This window comes from Capra hircus, chromosome 5, assembly GCF_001704415.2.
Source record: "Capra hircus breed San Clemente chromosome 5, ASM170441v1, whole genome shotgun sequence".
Taxonomy (NCBI): Eukaryota; Metazoa; Chordata; class Mammalia; order Artiodactyla; family Bovidae; genus Capra; species Capra hircus.
Window position 1 is genome coordinate 73,326,750 of NC_030812.1, and position 20,776 is coordinate 73,347,525.

At 47.0% G+C, this 20,776-nt stretch overlaps 1 protein-coding gene across 1 annotated transcript; it reads left to right on the forward strand.

Moving 5' to 3' along the window:
- Nucleotides 1,591-19,147, forward strand: LOC102172041 (apolipoprotein L3-like). The gene is made up of 4 exons (XM_018048277.1): nt 1,591-1,705; nt 10,505-10,613; nt 15,191-15,317; nt 17,821-19,147. The coding sequence occupies exons 2-4, from the start codon at nt 10,583-10,585 to the stop codon at nt 18,623-18,625; spliced, it is 963 nt and encodes a 320-aa protein (XP_017903766.1). The 5' UTR covers nt 1,591-1,705; nt 10,505-10,582; the 3' UTR covers nt 18,626-19,147.

Here is a 20,776-nt window from a genome sequence, read left to right on the forward strand (position 1 = left end):
TGGACTTTATGATCACCTTCCCATCACTTAAATGGATGTTGAACTGAGTTCTTCTTCTCACTGTGGTTTTGCTTGGCTGTCAAACTAAAGTCATGCTAGTGAAAGAGAGAAGAGTTTATTGGGGGAAAAAGGGACAGAAAAAGAACTTTAAACTAGGAGTGGTATTTGCAAGTGGCAAATCTCAAACTTGATTGAAATCTTGGCTCTTCCCCTGAGTTGCTGGAAGAAATCCCCCGCCTCACCACTCCCCTCTTATTTGCAAAATCCGATCAGACTCCTGGCCTTTGTTCCAGGGTGATTGTAAAACCAAACCATAGTGGGTGGTCCTCATGGTTGACACCCATCACTCCTCTGTGCCTCCTTCTAAGGCTGGGGGAGGTGACCACGACAACACAGGGACATTTCCTGGGATGAAGCAGCCCAGATGGAAGGTCAGGCAGGCCTCCATGGTGAGGGGGAATCCAGCCCACCGCCATTCCTTCTGCTTGGGGCAAAGCAGAAAAGCCCACCAGCAGTCCAGCTGCATGACTCTTGGGCTCTGGGACCTTTTCTTCTGTTTCTTTATCTGAGAAATGGAGCCAACACTTCCTAGACCTGATGTGAGAGCAAAACAGGCAAGGTGTGGACGGCGCCTACACAGAGTGTGGCACGCGTTCAGCCCTCCATACACCTCGGCCCTTTGCCGAATATCCGAACAGGAATTAAGACTGGCTTTCTGTTGTAGACATTCTGAGTTGCCAGGTCACTAGCCTTCTTCCATTCGGAGAAAAGAGGCCTGTAGTCAAGTGCAAATAAGTCAGGGAACAAAGAGCAACGTGCTCTCAGCCCTTTGCACGAACTTGGCATCCATCCACATGGCCTTGACCACCAAGGCTGGGCCTCCTCAGGTGAGTTGCCTGAGGGCACTAGCGCCTGAAGATACTAGTAATGTCGCTGTCAGCAGGGTTTAATCTAGAGGGACGTGATCAAAAAGGTGGGATTGGGGTGTGGACAGAGTGGCTGAGGGGTAGACTTGGGCCCCTCTCCCAGGTACCCTGTGAGCAGAGCTGGGGACAGTGGACTCTGCAGGGAAGGATCCTGGAGGGTTTCTCAGAGGAGGTGATAACGGATTTGGGCTTTCTAGGAAGTATGATTTTTCTAGGTGTTAGGAGTAAATGTCCCTGGCAGAAGGAACTGCATGAGCAAATGCCTAGAACCCACATAGTTGTGGCCCTCAGGAGCAGCAGTATGACCAGTATTCAGTGAGCAGCTGGTATGCTCCGGGAGACTGTGCCAAGTGATTCTGGTGCAAAGAGAAATAAGGCAGGCAGGCTGGTGAGTGGGTGGAAAGGGTGGAAGGAGCCAGGAAGAAGTTCACAGAGTGGGGGAGTGATTGACCAAGGGTTTCACAGGGTGGCAGGTGGCATCGTGAAGCCTGAAACAGGGTGGACCATGCCCAGAAGGACCTGGATGTCAGGACTGGGCTTGTTTTTCTAAGAACATCAGCAGGGAGGGTGAGAATAGCCCAGGGCGGGGCCTGGTGCATAGGGTGTTTGTTTGACGTGAGCCACTCAGAGATGAGAATTTCACTTTCCCTTTCAGTTTTCCAGGTATATCTGGGCTCAGAGGTTGTGTGGGGTTATTGCAGAGTCAAAAAGCTGGTAGCTGCTTTGCATAGCTGAGAACAACTGGATCTTGTTTACATTCAGCCAGAGAAGACTTCTGGGTAAGCAGGCAGGGTGGGACCCCCCGCCCCGCATCTCCCCATTCTCAGGACGACAGTCTGATGATGGTCACTAATTGAGAGAAGAAGGGAAAATGGAAGCTCAGAGAGGTGAGGTCATGGCCGACATGGTGGGTTAAGCAGGAGCAGAGCTTGGTTGTTGAGGCAGGTGAGTCTGATGGCTTCCTCCCACCCCTTGAGCCCCTAAACAGTGCAGAGGGAGGGTGACACCTGCTCAGATGGGCTCAGCTCAGGATGTCGACTTCTGAGATATGAGCAGTGACCCCAGAAGGAAGGTGAGTGTTGGGGGTGAATGTTGGGAAATTTGGAGGAAGCAGAGGGGGTGAAGAAGGGCAGGAGGGTCAGAACCCTTCCTCCTTGTGGCCTGGCCACCTTGAGGCTTCCCCCAGGGGGCTGTGCTGAGGCCAATGGGGCATAGGATTTCTTTTGAGATATAAGGAATCCAGGTTTCATCACCTACCCTCTGACCCCTGCTTCCTAACTGCCTTCTCCGAGCCGGGCCCTGGGGGGAAACTGAGGCCTGGAGAAGCACAGGAGAGCAAATGGGGAGATGCAGGGCACTGTCTTCCTGTCCTCAATGGGCCTCAGCTCACTACGTAGGTGATGAGTGGCCCTGTGTAGGGAAGATGGCCCAGCAGACAAAGTGAGAAGGGCTCACTGCACGATGCCCACATTAAGATCTTGGCTTTGCCATCTTAAGATAAAAACCCAGACAGTAGACAGGTCAGTGTAACAGGAGGGGCATGAGCTTAGATCTATGTGTTTTACAGGCAGAAACAATCTTGGAAATTTTTGGTTTATTAGAACCACAGTATTCCTCTCACATACCCATGTCAGAAGCACTGGTCTTGGCCTCCTCTCTGCCCACCGAGAGCTGTGTGACCCTGGGCAAGTCAGCTCCTCGGGAATCATTTGCTCAGAACTTTTATTCAATTTTTAAAAACTGATTTCAGTCTTTTCATGTGGATTTTAGGCTGTGTGTTGGGGATGCTCACCTTTGTGTACTGTAAATAGTGCAAAAAGCGTCCGTTGCCCTCCCGTTGTATTCTGACCTGCTTTATGGTGTCCATGGCAATGTTTAATTTTTAAGAGGTCATATAAATCAGACTTTTCTTTATGGCTCTGGGATTTGTGTCTTGATGAGAAAGGTTTCGTCAAATTAACATTATTTCTAAGATTTCTTTTCCAGTACCTTTGTAGTCTTTTTCTTTCTGGTTTACATTTAGATCCCTCTTGGAGTCACTGATTGATTAGAATCTTTTTGTTTCTTCCTCTTCCTCCTTCCCCTCCTCTTTCCTCCTTCCCTCCTTGGCATTTGCTTCTTTTCTGTCTTCTTCTCATTCGAAAGAACATATTTAATGGGTACATTTCACAGTCACACATGAACGCACCCTTTTATGTGCCTTCAAAAGAGCATTCATTGCAGTCAGGATATGACTCCTCCCTCTTCCCCTCACAAAGTTTTAGACAGCAGTTAGGGAGCAGAGAGCAAGAGGCTGGAGAGAGCTGGGCTGCGCACCCAGACCTGGCCCAGACACCCTGTGGGAGCAGAGACTTTGAAATGTCCAGCTCAAGGCTCAGGCCGGTATCAGATTTTAGATAAGACCCATATTTCCCCCCAATTCTCTCTTCCTCTTTCTCCTCCTATAAAAATATGTCTGGAGTAAGGAGACATGAGGAAATACAGGTGTCTCCTGCCACCTCAAAGTACAGTGTCCCTACAAAAGCTTCCCTAAACCACGATGACCTAGAGAATAGGCCATGCAGGTCTCACTACACAGGTGATTTTTTGAAAAGCAAGGATGCCCATATATGGAAACACTCAGAAATCTGATAGTGCTATCTGTCAGAAAGGGCCTTTCATCAAGACAGACAAGGAAAACAAATAGAATCACTGCCCCGCAGGTAAAACAAGAGCTGCGCTGCGTCTTTGAGAAGCTGGTTGTTTCACGTCCCTGTAACAGGTCCCACACCTTGTGTTTCAGCCAGGCTGTGCCCGGGAGGGTGGAGGGAGCCACGGTGGCCCTGGAGCAGGAGGAGCAGCAGAGAAGAGACAGGGCCCCTGCCTGGTGCTGGGAACTAAAGAAACTCCACACAAACAGACCCACAGGCAAGAAAGTGCAAGATTCCAGGGGGCCCGAGAGAGGAACTGGGGGAGACAGCAGGGGGAGGAGGATTTGGAGCTGGGCCTCCAAGGTCAGGGAACATTTCACCTGGTGAGGCAGGTGGGGAAATGTCTCACCACCTGCAGGGGAAGGGGCAGCCTGAGCGAAGGCCTGGAAGCTGGGGGCAAATCAGAGTCCAGGGAGCTGGGAGTGCTCAAGGCCCCTGGATCACGCTCTGAGAAGGCAGGAAGGTGAGGAAGACAGGAGTAGGAGCATCAGGAGGGCCTGGGTGCTGGGCTAAGGACTTTGAACTTGATCTTGCCATAACCGCTCCTTTCCCTGCCTGAGGACGATGCCCTGAAGTCACGTGGAGGGAGATGTTTGGTAGAATCTCTGTCTGAGGACTTCCCTGGTGGCTCAGACGGTAAAGCGTCTGTCTACAATGCGGGAGACCTGGGTTCGATCCCTGGGTCAGGAAGATCCCCTGGAGAAGGAAATGGCAATCCACTCCAGCACTATTGCTTGGAAAATCCCATGGACAGAGGAGCCTGGTAGGCTACAGTCCATGGGGTCGCAAAGAGTCGGATATGACTGAGCAACTTCACTTTCACTTTCTGTCTGCCCACGGGAAACGAAGGGCTGTGTCCAGCCATGCAGTTGGGCAGGAATGGGCTTCTCAGCAGTCCTCCCTTTTCTGAGAAACAGCCTTTTGGGAAAGGGGCCAATCAGAGGCTAACAGAGGAAAATGCTCCGGATAGGAATCCAGCAGAGGGAGCACCATCAGCATTCACAGGCAGCTGAGGCCCCAGACAAGGGCCAGGACCAGGACAAGATTGGGAGGGAAAGACGGAAGGATGAGAGGCAGGGCCCACATGCCTTTACAAGTGTCTGGCATCATCCAGGATCAGCCCTTTCTGCCCGCACCCTCCTCCTCTCTCTGCCTTGGCTCTTGGTCCTTGTGTTTCAGTTTCAGTTGGCTGCCCTGGCTCCCAGTGTCCTGCAGCTTCGAGGCAGAGAAGGAGTCAGAGGCCAGCCAGCTCTCCTCTCCTTCCTTCCCTTCCAGCAGGAGGCCCCAGACCCCTCAGCTATCTTCCCCTTGTGTCCTTCAGCAGGACAGAGTCATACAGGCACCCTTCACCATAGAGCAGCCCAGAAAACATCCCTGAGGTCCAGGCCCTGAGACGCGAGGCAGAAGGGTCCAGGGTGAAGGCGAGTGGCATTGGAGGAGGTAGAATTTCAGGAGAGCAGGTGGGCGTGAGGAGCATTCAAGGCCAAAGGAACATTGTGTGTTGAGATCTAGGCTGAGAACAAACAGCAGCAGCTGCGAATGGAGCAGTCAGGGAATAAGAGCAGGGTGGCCTGGACAGAGAAAGGAAGCTGCTTGGAGGTGGGCCTGCCTGTGTGAATTCTCCCCCATCCACACAGTCAGTGCCTCCAGCCTCCACCACCAGGCATACTCCCTAGTGAACAAGCTGATGGTTACTCTTCCTGAAGGGCAACCCTGGCTATTGCAGAGAGAAAGTGTTAGAAAGAAAGATGCTAGGATGGGGGCTCCGGTAAGGGGATTCGGGGGAGGCGCTAAGGAAATAGGGTGGGTCTAGATTGGACACTGCAGAGTAGGGACCGGCAAGAATACTGGTTCGTGTTGCCATTTTCTTCCCCAGGGGTTCTTCCCAACCCAGGGACTGAACCCACGTCTCTTGAGTCTTGCGTCTCCTGCATTGCCACTGAAAGTGAAAGTCTCTCAGTCGTGTCTAATTCTTTGAGACCCCATGGACTGTAGCCTGCCAAGCTCCTCAGTCCATGGGATTTTCAGGCAAGGATACTGGAGTGGGTTGCCATTCCCTTCTCCAGAGGATCTTCATGCTTTCTAACCTTTATGTCTCCCCTTCTGGCCACACTTTCTCTAAAGTCCTCTCATTTAAATATTAGTATGAACTCATGGCCTTTCACAGATTCAACCTGGCCCAATGAAACATATTTATGGTAATCATCATCTTTTTATTTATTATCATCGTTATATGTGGGCACCCCTTTGAGTAGCAGAGATGCCGATCTGTGGACCTCACCTCCCCTGCAGGGGGTCTTCCTTCCTTTGAGTGGACAGAAGGAAGCCCATGGGTGCACATGTGGGTGGGCAACATGCTGCTGGACAATGTGTCTGTGTAAGGCCACAGTTCACACTGATTACTCTGGTTTAACCCTGTTATCATCCCTACTTTTCTAGAGAAGTTGGTTTCATCAACACAAAGACGTCTCCTACAGGGACAGTTGTCACAACAGGAGTCAGGCTTATTTCTTGTTGGCACTTAATTCAACCACCTTCAATCATCTTTTAGGTGGCGGCACTAGAAACCACCCCATTTTGTGGGTTACTGACTGCTATAAAGTGACTGCTGCTGTCTTAGATTTAAAACAATCCAACATCCTAAGTGCATATGTTTAAAATAGATCAATTTGTACAGAAGGTTCTGCTCATTCCTCCCCAAAAAGCTATTCCTTTAGATTGTTAATCAATGTTTTTAAATGATATTTCTACATTGGGAAGTGGAATAGTGTGAGAATGTGTGCTCAGGAGACAGGAACCTGGACTTGGATTCTGGCTCTAGCACTAGCTGTGTCCTTGGAGTAAATTACTTCACCTCTCTGAGCTTCTGCTTTCTTTTTTACAGACAGGGTCATTATGAGAACAAAAAGTGAGTGAATGCCTACCAAGCACTTAGAATCTTGCCTGGTGCAAAGAGAGAAGTCATCCACCACAATAGCTAATACATATTCAATTCAGTTCAGTTCAGTTCAGTTGCTCAGTCATGTCAAACTCTTTGCAACCCCATGAGTCGCAGCACGCCAGGCCTCCCTGTCCATCACCATCTCCCGGAGATCACTCAAACTCATGTCCATCAAGTCAGTGATGCCATCCAGCCATCTCATCCTCTGTCGTCACCTTTTCTTCCACCCCCAATCCCCCCCAGCATCAGAATCTTTTCCAATGAGTCAACTCTTTGCATCAGGTGGCCAAAGTACTGGAGTTTCAGCTTTAGCATCATTCCTTCCAAAGAACACCCAGGGCTGATCTCCTTCAGAATGGACTGGTTAGATCTCCTTGCAGTCCAAGGGACTCTCAAGAGTCTTCTCCAACATCACAGTTCAAAAGCATCAATTCTTCGGCACTCAGCTTTCTTCTCAGTCTAACTCTCACATCCATACATGACTACTGGAAAAACCATAGCCATGACTAAACGGACCTTTGTTGGCAAAGTAATGTCTCTGCTTTTGAATATGCTATCTAGGTTGGTCATAACTTTTCTTCCAAGGAGTAAGTGTCTTTTAATTTCATGGCTGCAGTCATGATCTGCAGTGATTTTGGAGCCCAAAAGATAAATTCTGACACTGTTTCCACTGTTTTCCCATCTATTTCCCATGAAGTGATGGGACCAGATGCCATGATCTTCGTTTTTTGAAAGTTGAGCTTTAGGCCAACTTTTTCACTCTCCTCTTTCACTTTCATCAAGAGGCTTTTGAGTTCCTCTTCACTTTCTGCCATAAGGGTGGTGTCATCTGCATATCTGAGGTTATTGATATTTCTCCTGGCAATCTTGATTCCAGCTTGTGCTTCTGCCAGCCCCTCATGATGTACTCTGCATAGAAGTTAAATAAGCATAGTGACAGTATACAGCCTTGATGTACTCCTTTTCCTCTTTGGAACCAGTCTGTTGTTCCATGTCCAGTTCTAACTGTTGCTTCCTGACCTGCATACAGGTTTCTCAAGAGGCAGGTCAGGTGGTCTGGTATGTCCATCTCTTGAAGAATTTTCCACAGTTTCTTATGATCCACACAAAGGCTTTGGCATAGTCAATAAAGCAGAAATAGAGGTTTTTCTGGAACTCTCTTGCTTTTTCGATGATCCAGCGGATGTTGGCAATTTGATCTCTGGTTTCTCTGCCTTTTCTAACACCAGCTTGAACATCTGGAAATTCGCGGTTCACATATTGCTGAAGCCTGGCTCAGAGAATTTTGAGCATTACTTTACTAGCATGTGAGATGAGTGTAGTTGTGCAGTAGTTTGAGCATTCTTTGGCATTGCCTTTCTTTGGAATTGAAATGAAAACTGACCTTTTCCAGTCCTGTGGCCACTGCTGAGTTTTCCAAATGTGCTGACATATTTAGTGCAACAATTTCACAGCATCATCTTTCAAGATTTGAAATAGCTCATATTAGATATTGTATTTTTCTTTTTCATGATTTAAAAATTTTGTTATTATTTATTTCTTATTGGGAAAAAAATTATTATTTCATTTGTTTGTATGCTTTTTCTTATGCCTTTCCCCACTTTCTCCTAATATCACTTTTTATCACTAAGTTTATACCCTCTGTTAGAAAACTTTGTATTTGTAAGCTCTTTGTTTACTCCTTTATTTCTTAAGCCCTCAACTGAAGCCAGGATTTCTTGACTCCCTGTTTTGTAAAATGAAATATTAATCCTCATACTCCCTTCAGTGCTTCGGCTCCCAACTTGTAGCAGTGTGCCTTAATTTTTATACTGATTAACAAGTAGATTCATTTCTAATGTTTAAATAGTCTTTTATCTTAAAAGATAAAAATCAAAAACTAATGAATAGAAATGAAATACCAACTGTAAAATTTTGAATCACTTATTGTAGCTTTCTGAAAAGTCTGGTGAAGAGTGAAGGCTGCTGAGAATATGGGATGGGGTGTGGGGCTGTGGGCTTGTCCCCTGCTCTCCCCTCGGCCTCCCTCTCATCTTGTTCCCTCTCTGGGGCTCTGTGCAGCGGACCGTTCTCTCCTGTGAATGCGCTCCCTATTTCTCTCCCTCTACTGTGCTCCTCTTTATTCAGCTATCACTTCTCCACCCAGTGAGTCTTCAAACATTTGTTGAAGACTCTGGTCTCCTGTTGCCCCCATGCTTGTTTTTATTAGCAGCAGAGGGGGGAGAGGGAGGCTATGGGTTCTTGAGCCCAGTGAGGAGGTTGGAATCCAGTCTACCAAGGGCAAGACTTCTGACCTTGGGCAAGTCAGGTACCATCTGTGAGTCAGCTTCCTTGTCTGTAAATACTGATACAATGTACATATCTCAAAAGTTAATGAAATGAAATACGAGTTATCGTTGGTAAAGTTTTATGGCAAATAATAATGCAGAACAAAGACCACAAACACAAGTCACTCTTATCAATAGCTGTTATTATACCTATAAGTATCTTTGCTATCATTTAATTCAGGTCTCAGCAGAGGTAGTTAATAAGTGTTCTTAAAAATGTGGCTAAATATAACCAACATTTGCTCTCAACCTTCACTTCCCAAGGCAACACAATCACAAGAAGAACCAAACTAGTCTCCATATAAATATCGAGGTTTTTTTAAATTTATTATCCAAAATTTAATCTTTTGTTTAATATTATATATTCTGATTCAATAATAATCTTATGTGTTTACCATGGGTAAAATTTTAAATTAATTTAAAGTATAACTGAATTTATAATAACATTAGGATTTAGCACTAACCAAAGAATGGATATCACAGATTGAGCTAAACATAAATAGAATTGAAATATATCCCAAAATATCTGGATTTTTGTTTGTTTGTTTTAATAAGTCCACTGAGAATGAGTACGTTTGAAAGGATGGGTACTCTCATATATTATGAGTATGAATGTAAATTGCTATAATTTGTTTGCATAACAGTTTGGAGCTAGGTACGAAAATTTGTTAGGTGGTCATGCCTTCTAATCTGGTAATTATACTTCTAGAAATAGCTTAAGGAAACAGGCTCAAATACAGGTGAAGTTTTTTACAAGGAGAATGTTCTTTGCACTATTATTTACATAAAAGAGTTAGAAATAGCCTAAAAGTCCACCAGTCAGGGGAGGACAGCAGAGTGGGTAGGGCACCATCGGGGTCCTCAGCCACCCAGCAGAGGAATACAAGATTTGGGGCAGGGCCAGAGGGACTCCAGGCTCTTGTGGGATAAAGGGCCTTGTAGAAGCATGGAGGGTGCAGACTGTAGGAGCTGTATCACCACGAACTTTATGAAGGCAGAGACTCAAGCACAGGAGCAAGACATCATTTTAATTAAGAAGAGCTATTTTCCAATAAGCATACATCCACAATTATATATTTTTTTACATTAAAGGGAGTAGAGCATAGTCATCACAAACCTGGGATTTGGATAGGAAACATTTGGGTTCAAGTCCAGGCTCTGGTAGCAGCATGCAAACTTGGGCTGACCCAAGTTTAGGTGAGTTTCAGGAGCCTGCACGTCATAGACAATGGACCGATATTAGTTATTACCAATTTGTAAGCACAAGTGTTCCCAACCTCACATAATTTCTAGAATGTTCCCTCCCCATCTGTTTTTCTGCCTCTGGTTTTATTGCTTTGATAACTTCACAACTGGCTGTCTCCTGTCTGATTATCTTCTCCTTGTGCCCCAACAGGAGGGCAGGACTTTGAGTTGGCTTGGAGGGAGCTGGGAGGAGGATGAGTAACTTTTCTGAACTAGCAGCCAGCAGAGCACAGGAGACAGAGAAACATGCCAGGTTAAGTCCCCAGTGGCATTTGTGGTCATTGCAGGGGAACCTGCCAGAGACCTCGCCCCTCTCTGCTCCCTGAGCCACTGCTCACTATTGATGGAGCCCACAGCCTGATTTCTCTTCCCCAGGGGTCAAGCATCACCTCCTTCCAGCCCGACCCAGACAAGGAGCTGAAGGAAGATCTCTGAGACCCAGCTGCTGCCACCATGAGCTCAGAAGACCATAGGGGAAGCTCAGGTAATCAGCTGCCTCGTCTCAGACTGGTTTCTACTTGTGAGAGTGGTGTTGGGAGATTGTTGCTGAGCCATTAAAGACACCAGGATTCTTGGCCTCTGGAGGAGAGGAATTCAATCCAGGGCCGGTGACAAGGCTTGATGGCTCAGAGCTTTAGGGTAATAAAGATGTATTAAAGTTAAAAGAGATAGAGAAAACTTCTGACATAGACATCAGAAGGGGGCAGAGAGAGTACTCCCCTGCTGTCTTTAGCAGGAAGCTATATACATACTCAGTTCTTTTCAGTTCAGTCGCTCAGTCCTGTCTGACTCTTTGCGACTCCATGAATTGCAGCACGCCAGGCCTCCCTGTCTATCACCATCTCCCGGAGTTCATTCAGATTCATGCCCATCGAGTCAGTGATGCCATCCAGCCATCTCATCCTCTGTCGTCCCCTTCTCCTCCTACCTGCAATCCCTCCCAGCATCAGTCTTTTTCAAAGAGTCAACTCTTCACATGAGGTGGCCAAAGTACTGGAGTTTCAGCTTTAGCATCATTCCTTCCAAAGAACACCCAGGGCTAATCTCCTTCAGAATGGACAGGTTGGATCTCCTTGCAGTCCAAGGGACTCTCAAGAGTCTTCTCCAACACCACAGATCAAAAGCATCAATTCTTCAGCGCTCGGCCTTCTTCACAGTCCAACTCTCACATCCATACATGACCACAGGAAAAACCATAGCCTTGACTAGACAGTCCTTAGTCGGCAAAGTAATGTCTTGGCTTTTGAATATGCTATCTAGGTTGGTCATAACTTTTCTTCCAAGGAGTAAGCGTCTTTTAATTTCATGGCTGCAGTCACCATCTGCAGTGATTTTGGAGCCCCAAAAAATAGTCTGACACTGTTTCCACTGTTTCCCCATCTATTTCCCATGAAGTGATGGGACCAGATGCCATGTTCTCAGTTTTCTGAATGTTGAGCTTTAAGTCAACTTTTTCACTCTCCTCTTTCACTTTCAAGAGGCTTTTTAGTTCCTCTTCACTTCCTGACATAAGGGTGGTGTCATCTGCATATCGGAGGTTACGGATAATTCTCCCAGCAATCTTGATTCCAGCTTGTGCTTCTGGCAGCCCAGTGTTTCTTATGATGTACTCTGCATAGAAGTTAAATAAGCAGGGTGACAGTATACAGCCTTGACATACTCCTTTTCCTATTTGGAACCAGTCTGTTGTTCCATGTCCAGTTCTAACTGTTGCTTCCTGACCTGCATACAGATTTCTCTGGAGGCAGGTCAGGTGGTCTGGTATTCCCATCTCTTGAAGAATTTTCCACAGTTTATTGTGATCCACACAGTCAAAGGCTTTGGCATAGTCAAGAAAGCAGACATAGATGTTTTTCTGGAACTGTCTTGCTTTTTCCATGATCCAGTGGATGTTCGCAATTTGATCTCTGGTTCCTCTGCCTTTTCTAAAACCAGCTTGAACATCAGGGAGTTCACGGTTCACGTATTGCTGAAGCCTGGCTCGGAGAATTTTGAGCATTACTTTACTAGCATGTGAGATGAGTGCAATTGTGCGATAGTTTGAGACTTCTTTGGCATTGCCTTTCTTTGGGATTGGAATAAAAACTGACTTTTTTGCAGTCCTGTTGCCACTGCTGAGTTTTCCAAATGTGCTGGCATATTGAGTGCAGCACTTGCACAGCATCATCTTTCAGGATTTGAAATAGCTCCACTAGAATTCCATCACCTCCGCTAGCTTTGTTCATAGTAATGTTTTCTAAGGCCCTCTTGACTTCACATTCCAGGAGGTCTGGCTCTAGATGAGTGATCACACCATCGTGATTATCCAGGTCATGAAGATCTTTTTTGTACAGTTCCTCTGTGTATTCTTGCCACCTCTTCTTAATATCTGCTGCTTCTGTTAGGTCCATACCATTTTTGTCCTTTATCGAGCCCATCTTTGCATGAAATGTTCCTTTGGTATCTCTAATTTTCTTGAAGAGATCTCTAGTCATTCCCATTCTGTTGTTTTCCTCTATTTCTTTGCATTGATCTCTGAAGAAGGCTTTCTTATCTCTTCTTGCTATTCTTTGGAACTCTGCATTCAGATGCTTATATCTTTCCTTTTCTCCTTTGCTTTTTGCTTCTCTTCTTTTCACAGCTATTTGTAAGGCCTCCCCAGACAGCAATTTTGCTTTCTTGCATTTCTTTTCCATGGGGATGGTCTTTAATCCTGTCTCCTGTACAATGTCACGAAACTCATTCCATAGTTCATCAGGCACTCTATCTATCAGATCTAGGTAGGCCCTTAAATCTATTTCTCACTTCCACTGTATAATCATAAGGGATTTGATTTTGGTCATACCTGAATGGTCTACGGTTTTCCCTACTTTCTTCAATTTCAGTCTGAATTTGGTAATAAGGAGTTCATGATCTGAGCCACAGTCAGCTCCTGGTCTTGTTTTTGTTGACTGTACAGATCTTCTCATTCTTTGGCTACAAAGAATATAATCAATCTGATTTCGGTGCTGACCGTCTGGTGATGTCCATGTGTAGAGTCTTCTCTTGTGTTGTTGGAAGAGGGTGTTTGCTATGACCAGTGCATTTTCTTGGCAAAACTCCATTAGCCTTTGCCCTGCTTCATTCCGCATTCCAAGGCCAAATTTGCCTGTTACTCCAGGTGTTTCTTGACTTCCTACTTTTGCATTCCAGTCCCCTATAATGAAAAGGACATCTTTTTTGGGTGTTAGTTCTAAAAGGTCTTGTAGGTCTTCACAGAACCATTCAACTTCAGCTTCTTCGGCGTTACTGGTTGGGGCATAGACTTGGATTACCGTGATATTGAATGGTTTGCCTTGGAGACGAACAGAGATCATTCTGTCGTTTTTGAGATTGCATCCAAGTACTGCATTTCAGACTCTTTTGTTGACCATGATGGCTACTCCATTTCTTCTAAGGGATTCCTGCCCGCAGTAGTAGATATAATGGTCATCTGAGTTAAATTCACCCATTCCGGTCCATTTTAGTTTGCTGATTTCTAGAATGTTGACGTTCACTCTTGCCATCTCTTGTTTGACCACTTCCAATCTGCCTTGATTCATGGACCTAACATTCCAGGTTCCTATGCAATATTGCCCTTTACAGCATCGGACCTTACTTCTATCACCAGTCACACCCATAGCTGGCTATTGTTTTTGCTTTGGCTCCATCCCTTCATTCTTTCTGGAGTTATTTCTCCACTGATCTCCAGTAGCATGTTGGGCACCTAATGACCTGGGTAGTTCCTCTTTTGGTATCCTATCATTTTGCCTTTTCATACTGTTCATGGTGTTCTCAAGGCAAGAATATTGAAGTGGTTTGCCATTCCCTTCTCCAGAGGACCACGTTCTGTCAGACCTCTCCACCATGACCCGCCCGTCTTGGGTTGCCCCACGGGCATGGCTTAGTTTCACAGAGCTAGACAAAGCTGTGGTCCTAGGGTGATTAGATTGACCACTTTTCTGTGAGTATGGTTTCAGTGTGTCTGTCCTCTGATGCCCTCTCGCAACACCTACCGTTTTACTTGGGTGTTTCTTACCTTGGACATGGAGTATCACTTCACGGCTGCTCCAGCAAAGCGCAGCCACTGCTCCTTACCTTGGACGAGTTGCCCCTCCTGACCTGAACGGGGAGTAGCTCCTCTCGGCCCTCCTGCCATGCAACCGCCGCTCCTTGGATGTGGGGTAGCTCCTCTCGGCTGCTCTTCCTGAGCTGTCTGTCAAGCCACAGTGCTTCCAGAGAGGGTAGGCTTTCTCTTCTCCAGGGGATCTTCCCAACCCAGGGATGGACCCAGGTCTCCCGCATTGCAGGCGGATTCTTTACCAGCGGATCCGCAAGGGAAGCCCTAAGTAAGTGTTACTTGCTCAGTCGTGCCCAACTCTTTGTGACCCCATGGACTGCAGCCCACCAGGCTCCTCTTTTCATGAGATTTTCCAGGCAAGGTTACTGGAGTGGGTTGCCAGTTCCTTCTCCAGGGAATCTTCCCAAGCCAGGGATCTTTCTAACCCAGGGATCGAACTCGGGTCTCCTGCACTGCAGGCAGATTCTTTACCAACTGAGCTAAAAGGGAAGCCCACAGACACCTAGGTGCTCAGTTATTTCCTCCACCCACACCACCCTAAGCAGTCAACACACAGATCTAGTGCTGTGGGTTCCCTCCATGTGAGCCCTGAGTTCATTTCGCCCTTAGTGATACATGAGAAAAAGGAAACCTAAGAACACTTAGTACTTCAGGGAAGAGAGAGAAAGAGATCTGACGTCTCTTCATGTAATAAGGACACTGATATTACTGAATTAAGGCCCCACACTGAAGGCCTCATCTCACCTAATTACTGCCTTGAAGCCCCCTGTCTTCTAATACAGTCATTGCAGAGTGGGTGGGTCTGGGCGTTAACTTTTGAATTGGGGCTGGTGCATACAGTCCACCTGAGACCCCAGAGAAATCCATCAACAGCGTACCAGATGAATGCTGCTCAGAAAGGTGAACTTTAACCACTTATACTCGATACCATTTACATCACACCATAGTTTATTCGAATCTTCAATTTTTATTTTCCTGTCTAGAGAGCCAAAGCTTCTATAAGGATGTCTTTGAGTATGTCCAGAAGAATATGAGTTTGGAAGAACTGCTATCCCTGCTCACTGAAGATGAACCCTGGGAGAATCTTGTGACTGAGGCCAAATTGTCCAGGTAACCATGCAGGTACACCAGGAATGTCACCAACATGCCCCCAGGAAGATTCTCCTAGGCTAGTTTCCTCCAGGAAGATCCTATGGGTGGGGTCGAGGATGTTCCTCCTCAAGATCCTATGTGGAATGTTTCCTCCATGTTATTTGTTGGCATTGAATGACATTGGGTTGAGAAGAGACGAAACCTGCAAGAAAGGGCAGGTCATATGACCTTGAACGAGTTACAGAACTACTCTCTGCTTCATCCTCTGTTCAGTTTTACTGTGAGGACACTGAGATCGGGTATACAAGTGATTTTCATGATTGCTGACACAGAGTAGGTGCTCAATCAATGTTAAATTAAAATAAGCTTGTTGGGAAGAATCAGGGACCTTCTCCCTGGAGATGAGAACCCAGAAGGACTTCCTTTGGGTCAAGTTGGAAAATCCTGACCCAAACACCATTTTGTGTTCCTGGGATTCTAAAACTCTTTGACTCCCTGTCTTAGGAATTATACCAACACTGCATGTTCCTGCTGGCCAATAAGCAGAGATGCTGGAGGGGAACTGGTTGGACCTGGTGAGATCCTGGATCTAGCCCTGCCCAGCTCTGGGCCTGTGGGTTTAAGACTTTGAGTCTCAGATTTGTTATGTGTTATGTGTCCAGTGGGAATAGCAATTTAATCTGATGGATTGTGGTGATGGCCTCAGAGTGAACTGCAGAGTCAGAGGTGGGGAACCAAGTGTAATCATCTCGTCCAAAGGCCCAGGAAGGTCTGGACCAGGGTAAGACCTAGAAGTCAGGGTGGAGCAGAGGGTCCAGGTTGGAGGACAAGTAGGCGGGCTTGGGCAGCAGGGCCAGGACTAGAGTGGGGAGAGTGGGCCCCGAGGACACAAGACTGATGGGGCTGTGACCCTAGCAGAGGTCCTGGGAGTGGGAGAGGGGACATTTCTTCCCTTCCTGACGGGATACCCTCAAGCTGGGCTAGAGGGCCCTGGGTGACCATGTCCACCACACCCTGCCTGGGACATGGATTCTCACTCCATCTGGGACGCTCTTCTGGTCTAGGTGGAGCCGTCATGACAGTGGGAAGGCCGTGTGGCTCAGGGAGCCCTCCAGGGTCACAGTGAGTGGCTGCAATTGTGTGTCATTTGAGGGATTCTGAGGAGCCTCACGCATCCCCACCCAAGAGGAGAGCACTTCCTCCACCCACTGTGCAAGTGCCGGTCTCTTCAGGCTCAGCCGTTCAGATGTGCGTTTCCTCAAGCCTCTTGAACCTTTAGAGGTTCCATAAAGTTGCACACAGCCTTGGGGTGCAGGCTCATGAGGCTGTCACAAATTAACATGTGACCCCTGAGAGGACAGGGGTGCGGGTGCTGGCTCAGGAGTCAGTGAGGTGGGCTGGAGGGCCCACGGGAACAGGGCGCACAGCTCATCTCCTGCTTCCCAGTCAATATGGGCAGTGGCAGACCCAGTGTCCTCCTGCTGAGAAGGCCAAGGGTATCAGGCTTGGGTGAGAGCAGATGCCAGGCAAAATGATCATTAAGGGTCCTTCTAGCTGAGTTTTGATTAAAAAATAAAATCGAGACGCACAGTTAGCCGATCTGAAACGTATGAGGGCACAGTCCCAGCACTGCCCTTACATTTTCCATAAAGGGCAAATTTGGGGGATCCCACAACCACCCTCAGATTCTAGAACTCCATAGAAGATGCACAGACTGACTTAAAGCTTCAGGATCCCAGTTATGGTTTATTACAGGGAAGGGTGCACTTTCCCATCAGCCACAGGGCAAAGTCTGGGCAGTTTTCACACATGAAGCTTCCATTGTCCCCAGGATGCGTTACTGTCCTGGATTCAGTGGGGCAGGACACATGGAGCACTGCCCGCCAGGGACGCTCACCCTATTTAACAGCACATTACCCTGACCTCTCATCTCCAGCCCCTCCCAGAGGTGAGACTAATGCCCTAGCGTCCAGCTCCTCCAGAGGTCAGAAGTGATACCACGGGACCCAGAGGCCCACCACACGTCAACTTGTCAGACTGTCCAGTGGCCAAAGTCCCAGGCAGATGAGGACATTCCTATCAGCCAGAATATTCTCGGTGCCTAGGGACCACATCCTAGCAGCCAACAGCAAAGAAAAAGAGGACTCCTCACTATACACTAAGGTCCCTGAATGAAGGGTTTTCTGCTCTAATCCCAATTCTTTGTTTATCTGTGAAGTTCTCATTTTACACACATTCTGGGAGTGATGCTATTGGTCTGCCTTTGAGGTGTCTTTATCAAATATCTCTCTTAAGTTAAAGGTCTCCTAAGCTGACCTTTGCTTATTTATTCCATGATTGAATAAGTACATGAAGCACTAACAATATCCAAATGAGGGTTTACGGTTGGAAAAATTTTTATATTAGTAAAATTCTTGTGATTTACAATAAAATCTCTGTGGTTTATGCAGGATAGAGCTTGTTGAGCCTGTTTCATAGACAAGCACACTGTCTTCTAAGGCTTTAATGTTCATTGTTACAGGGAAGAGGCAGATGGACTCAGTGAATGTCTGATCAAGCTGCTAACAATCTTGGACAGGAAGAACCAAGAGGTGTCCGAAAAATACCAGCAGAAAAAGCAGAGGTTTTTGAAGGAGTTTCCTCAGGTAAAACAGGAGCTGAAGGAGAGCATAAAAAAGCTCCGTGAGCTCGCAGACAAAGTTGACAAGGTGCACAGGGACTGCACCATCGCCAATATGGTAGCCTCCTCCACCAGTATTGCGTCTGGTGCCCTGAGCATGCTTGGCATGGGTCTGGCACCCTTTACAGCAGGCCTCAGTCTGGGACTCACAGCCACTGGAATAGGGCTGGGAGCAGCAGCTACTGTAACAGGTTTGTCCACCATGGCGGTGGAAACTGTAAACACGTCATCAGCAGAAACCCAGGCCATGCGCCTTAGCAAAGCCACAGCAAAATCCGTAAGTCTTCTCAAAAAAGTTAAAGACTTTGCGAAGCATATTCAAGCCATCAGGGTGGCCAGACGCAACCCTCAATTAGTAGCCACTGCTCAGCGCTTCGTAAAGACCGGGCGACTCTCTGCCCAAAGTGCCCAGCAGGTGACAAGAAATTTCGGAGGCACACCTCTGGCAGCGACTAAAGCAGCCCGCATAAGGAGTGGAGTCCTCTCAGGTATATTCATAGGGCTGGACGTGTACTCCCTGGTGAAAGACGCACAGGACTTGCAGGAGGGGGCAAAGACAGCATCAGCTGAGAACATGAGGCAGGAAGCCCAGGACCTGGAGAGGAAGTTGGAGAAGCTCACCCGGATCTATGAGAGTCTGCAATAGGGCCCGGCTGGGCCACCCCTAGAGCAATGCAGGGACCAGGGTCGTGTGCAGGGTCAAGGGGAGAAACCACGTATTTTGGGCTGAAGAAGACACTGAGGGAAGAATAAGGGAGAGACAGGGAGCTTAGCAATGACAGGCCAGGAGTAGGGGAGCTTTGAAAAAGGGAGAAAGCCAGAGTTAGGATTGTAGAGATCCAGCACAAATAGCAGGGGCTCCTCCATTGCCCTCCCCAGGGTCTGATATTCCAGCAGGAAGGGTTTCCCCCTGCTGATGGTCTCTAGCCCTGCTTCTCCAGCATCAACTCACATTTGAACTCAGTAGGAAGTGACTAGTTTGTTTCCATGTTTAATTAAAGTATAGTTGATTTACAATATTGTATTAGCTTCAGGTGTGTAGCAAAGTGATTCCATTATACGTGTATCTATCTACAGATTTATCCTTTTGAAATTTTTTATCAGTTCTTCAGTTCTGTTCAGTTAGTCGTTCAGTCATGTCCGACTCTTTGCGACCCCATGGACTGCAGCACGCCAGGCCTCCCTGTCCATCACCAGTCCCAGTCAGTTCAGTTCAGTTCAGTCGCTCAGTCGTATCTGCCTCACCAACTCCCAGAGTTTACTCAAACTCATGTCCATTGAGTCGGTGATGCCATCAAGCCAGCTCATCCTCTGTCATCCTCTTCTCCTTCCACCTTCAATCTTTCCCAGCATCAGGGTCTTTTCAAATGAGTCAGCTCTTTGCACCAGGTGGCCAAAATATTGAAGTTTCAGCTTCAGCATCAATCCTTCCAATGAATATTCCCTACTGATTTCCTTTAGGATGGACTGGTTGGATCTCCTTGCAGTCCAAGGGACTCTCAAGAGTCTTGTCCAACACCACAGTTCAGAAGCATCAATACGTCAGCACTCGGCCTTCTTTATGGTCCAACTCTCACATCCAAACATGACTACTAGAAAAATCATAGCTTTGACTAGAGGGGACTTTGTCAGCAAAGTGATGTCTCTGATTTTTAACACACTGTCTAGGTTAGTCATAAATTTTATTCCAAGAAGCAAATGTCTTTTAATTTCATGGCTGCGGTCACCATCCACAGTGATTTTGGAGCCTGAGAAAATGAAGTCTGTCACTGCTTCCATCTTATCCCCATCAGGGAGGGCTGCATGATGCCAAATCTCCCCCCACTCATGGAAGACACAGAGATGGGGACATAGCAGAGTGGGTCCCAGAGTCTCTGTGAAGGAGGAGTTCAGGCAGCTTTCCCCCTGAGGTGGGGCTGTTCCAGAAGTGAGTTGACACTTGATGCCAGTCACAGAGGGTCCCCATTGGCCCCACCAGACTCATCTCTCTGGCCCCTAGGGACTCAGGCCTCTGGGCTCACTTCTTTGGACAAGAGGTAATTGATGTTTATGACTCATCTCAAGCTCACAGGGAGCATTTATGGAAGGAAAGTACAATTTTTAGACTACTGGAGGGATGAAGGATTTCTCTTCCTCTAAGGAAATGGCATGGTCCAGAAAACAGACCGACCTGCCAGTTTCCCCACTTGGGGGCAAGTCGGAGCCTTAGTTTTCCCAGGTGACATTGAGATAGTAAATGTTCCCATCACAGGCCTGGGGCAGCTTGCACGGTGTTGAGTGTGAAAGTGTTTTACAGACTGTAAAGTGTTCAGGTGCTGCTATGTTTGCCCACAAAGGTTCAGCTTTTCAACAATTTGTTTTAATTTTTGAAAATCATCAAATTTACCATCTTACCCACTTTTAAGTGTACAGTTCAGTGGTATTAAGGAAACTCACATCATTGTACAACCAGCAACACCATCCATCCACAGATTGTTTTACATCAAAAATGAAACTATGTCCCAATTATGTACTAATACCTCATTCTCCCTCCTCTCCACCCCTGGCAAGCACAGTGTACCCCTGATTTTTATGAATTTGCCATCTCTCAGGACCTCATATGAGTGGAATTCTGACGGGGTTTTTTTCCTTTCTTTTTTCCTTCCTGTGGTGAAATATACACAACATAAAATTGACCACTTAAGCATTTTTAGTGCACAGGTGAGTGGCATCAAATCCATTCATCTCTTGTGCAGCCATCACCACCATGCATCTCCATCTTCTTTCTTCCTGAAACCTGAGGCTCCACTGGACCGGA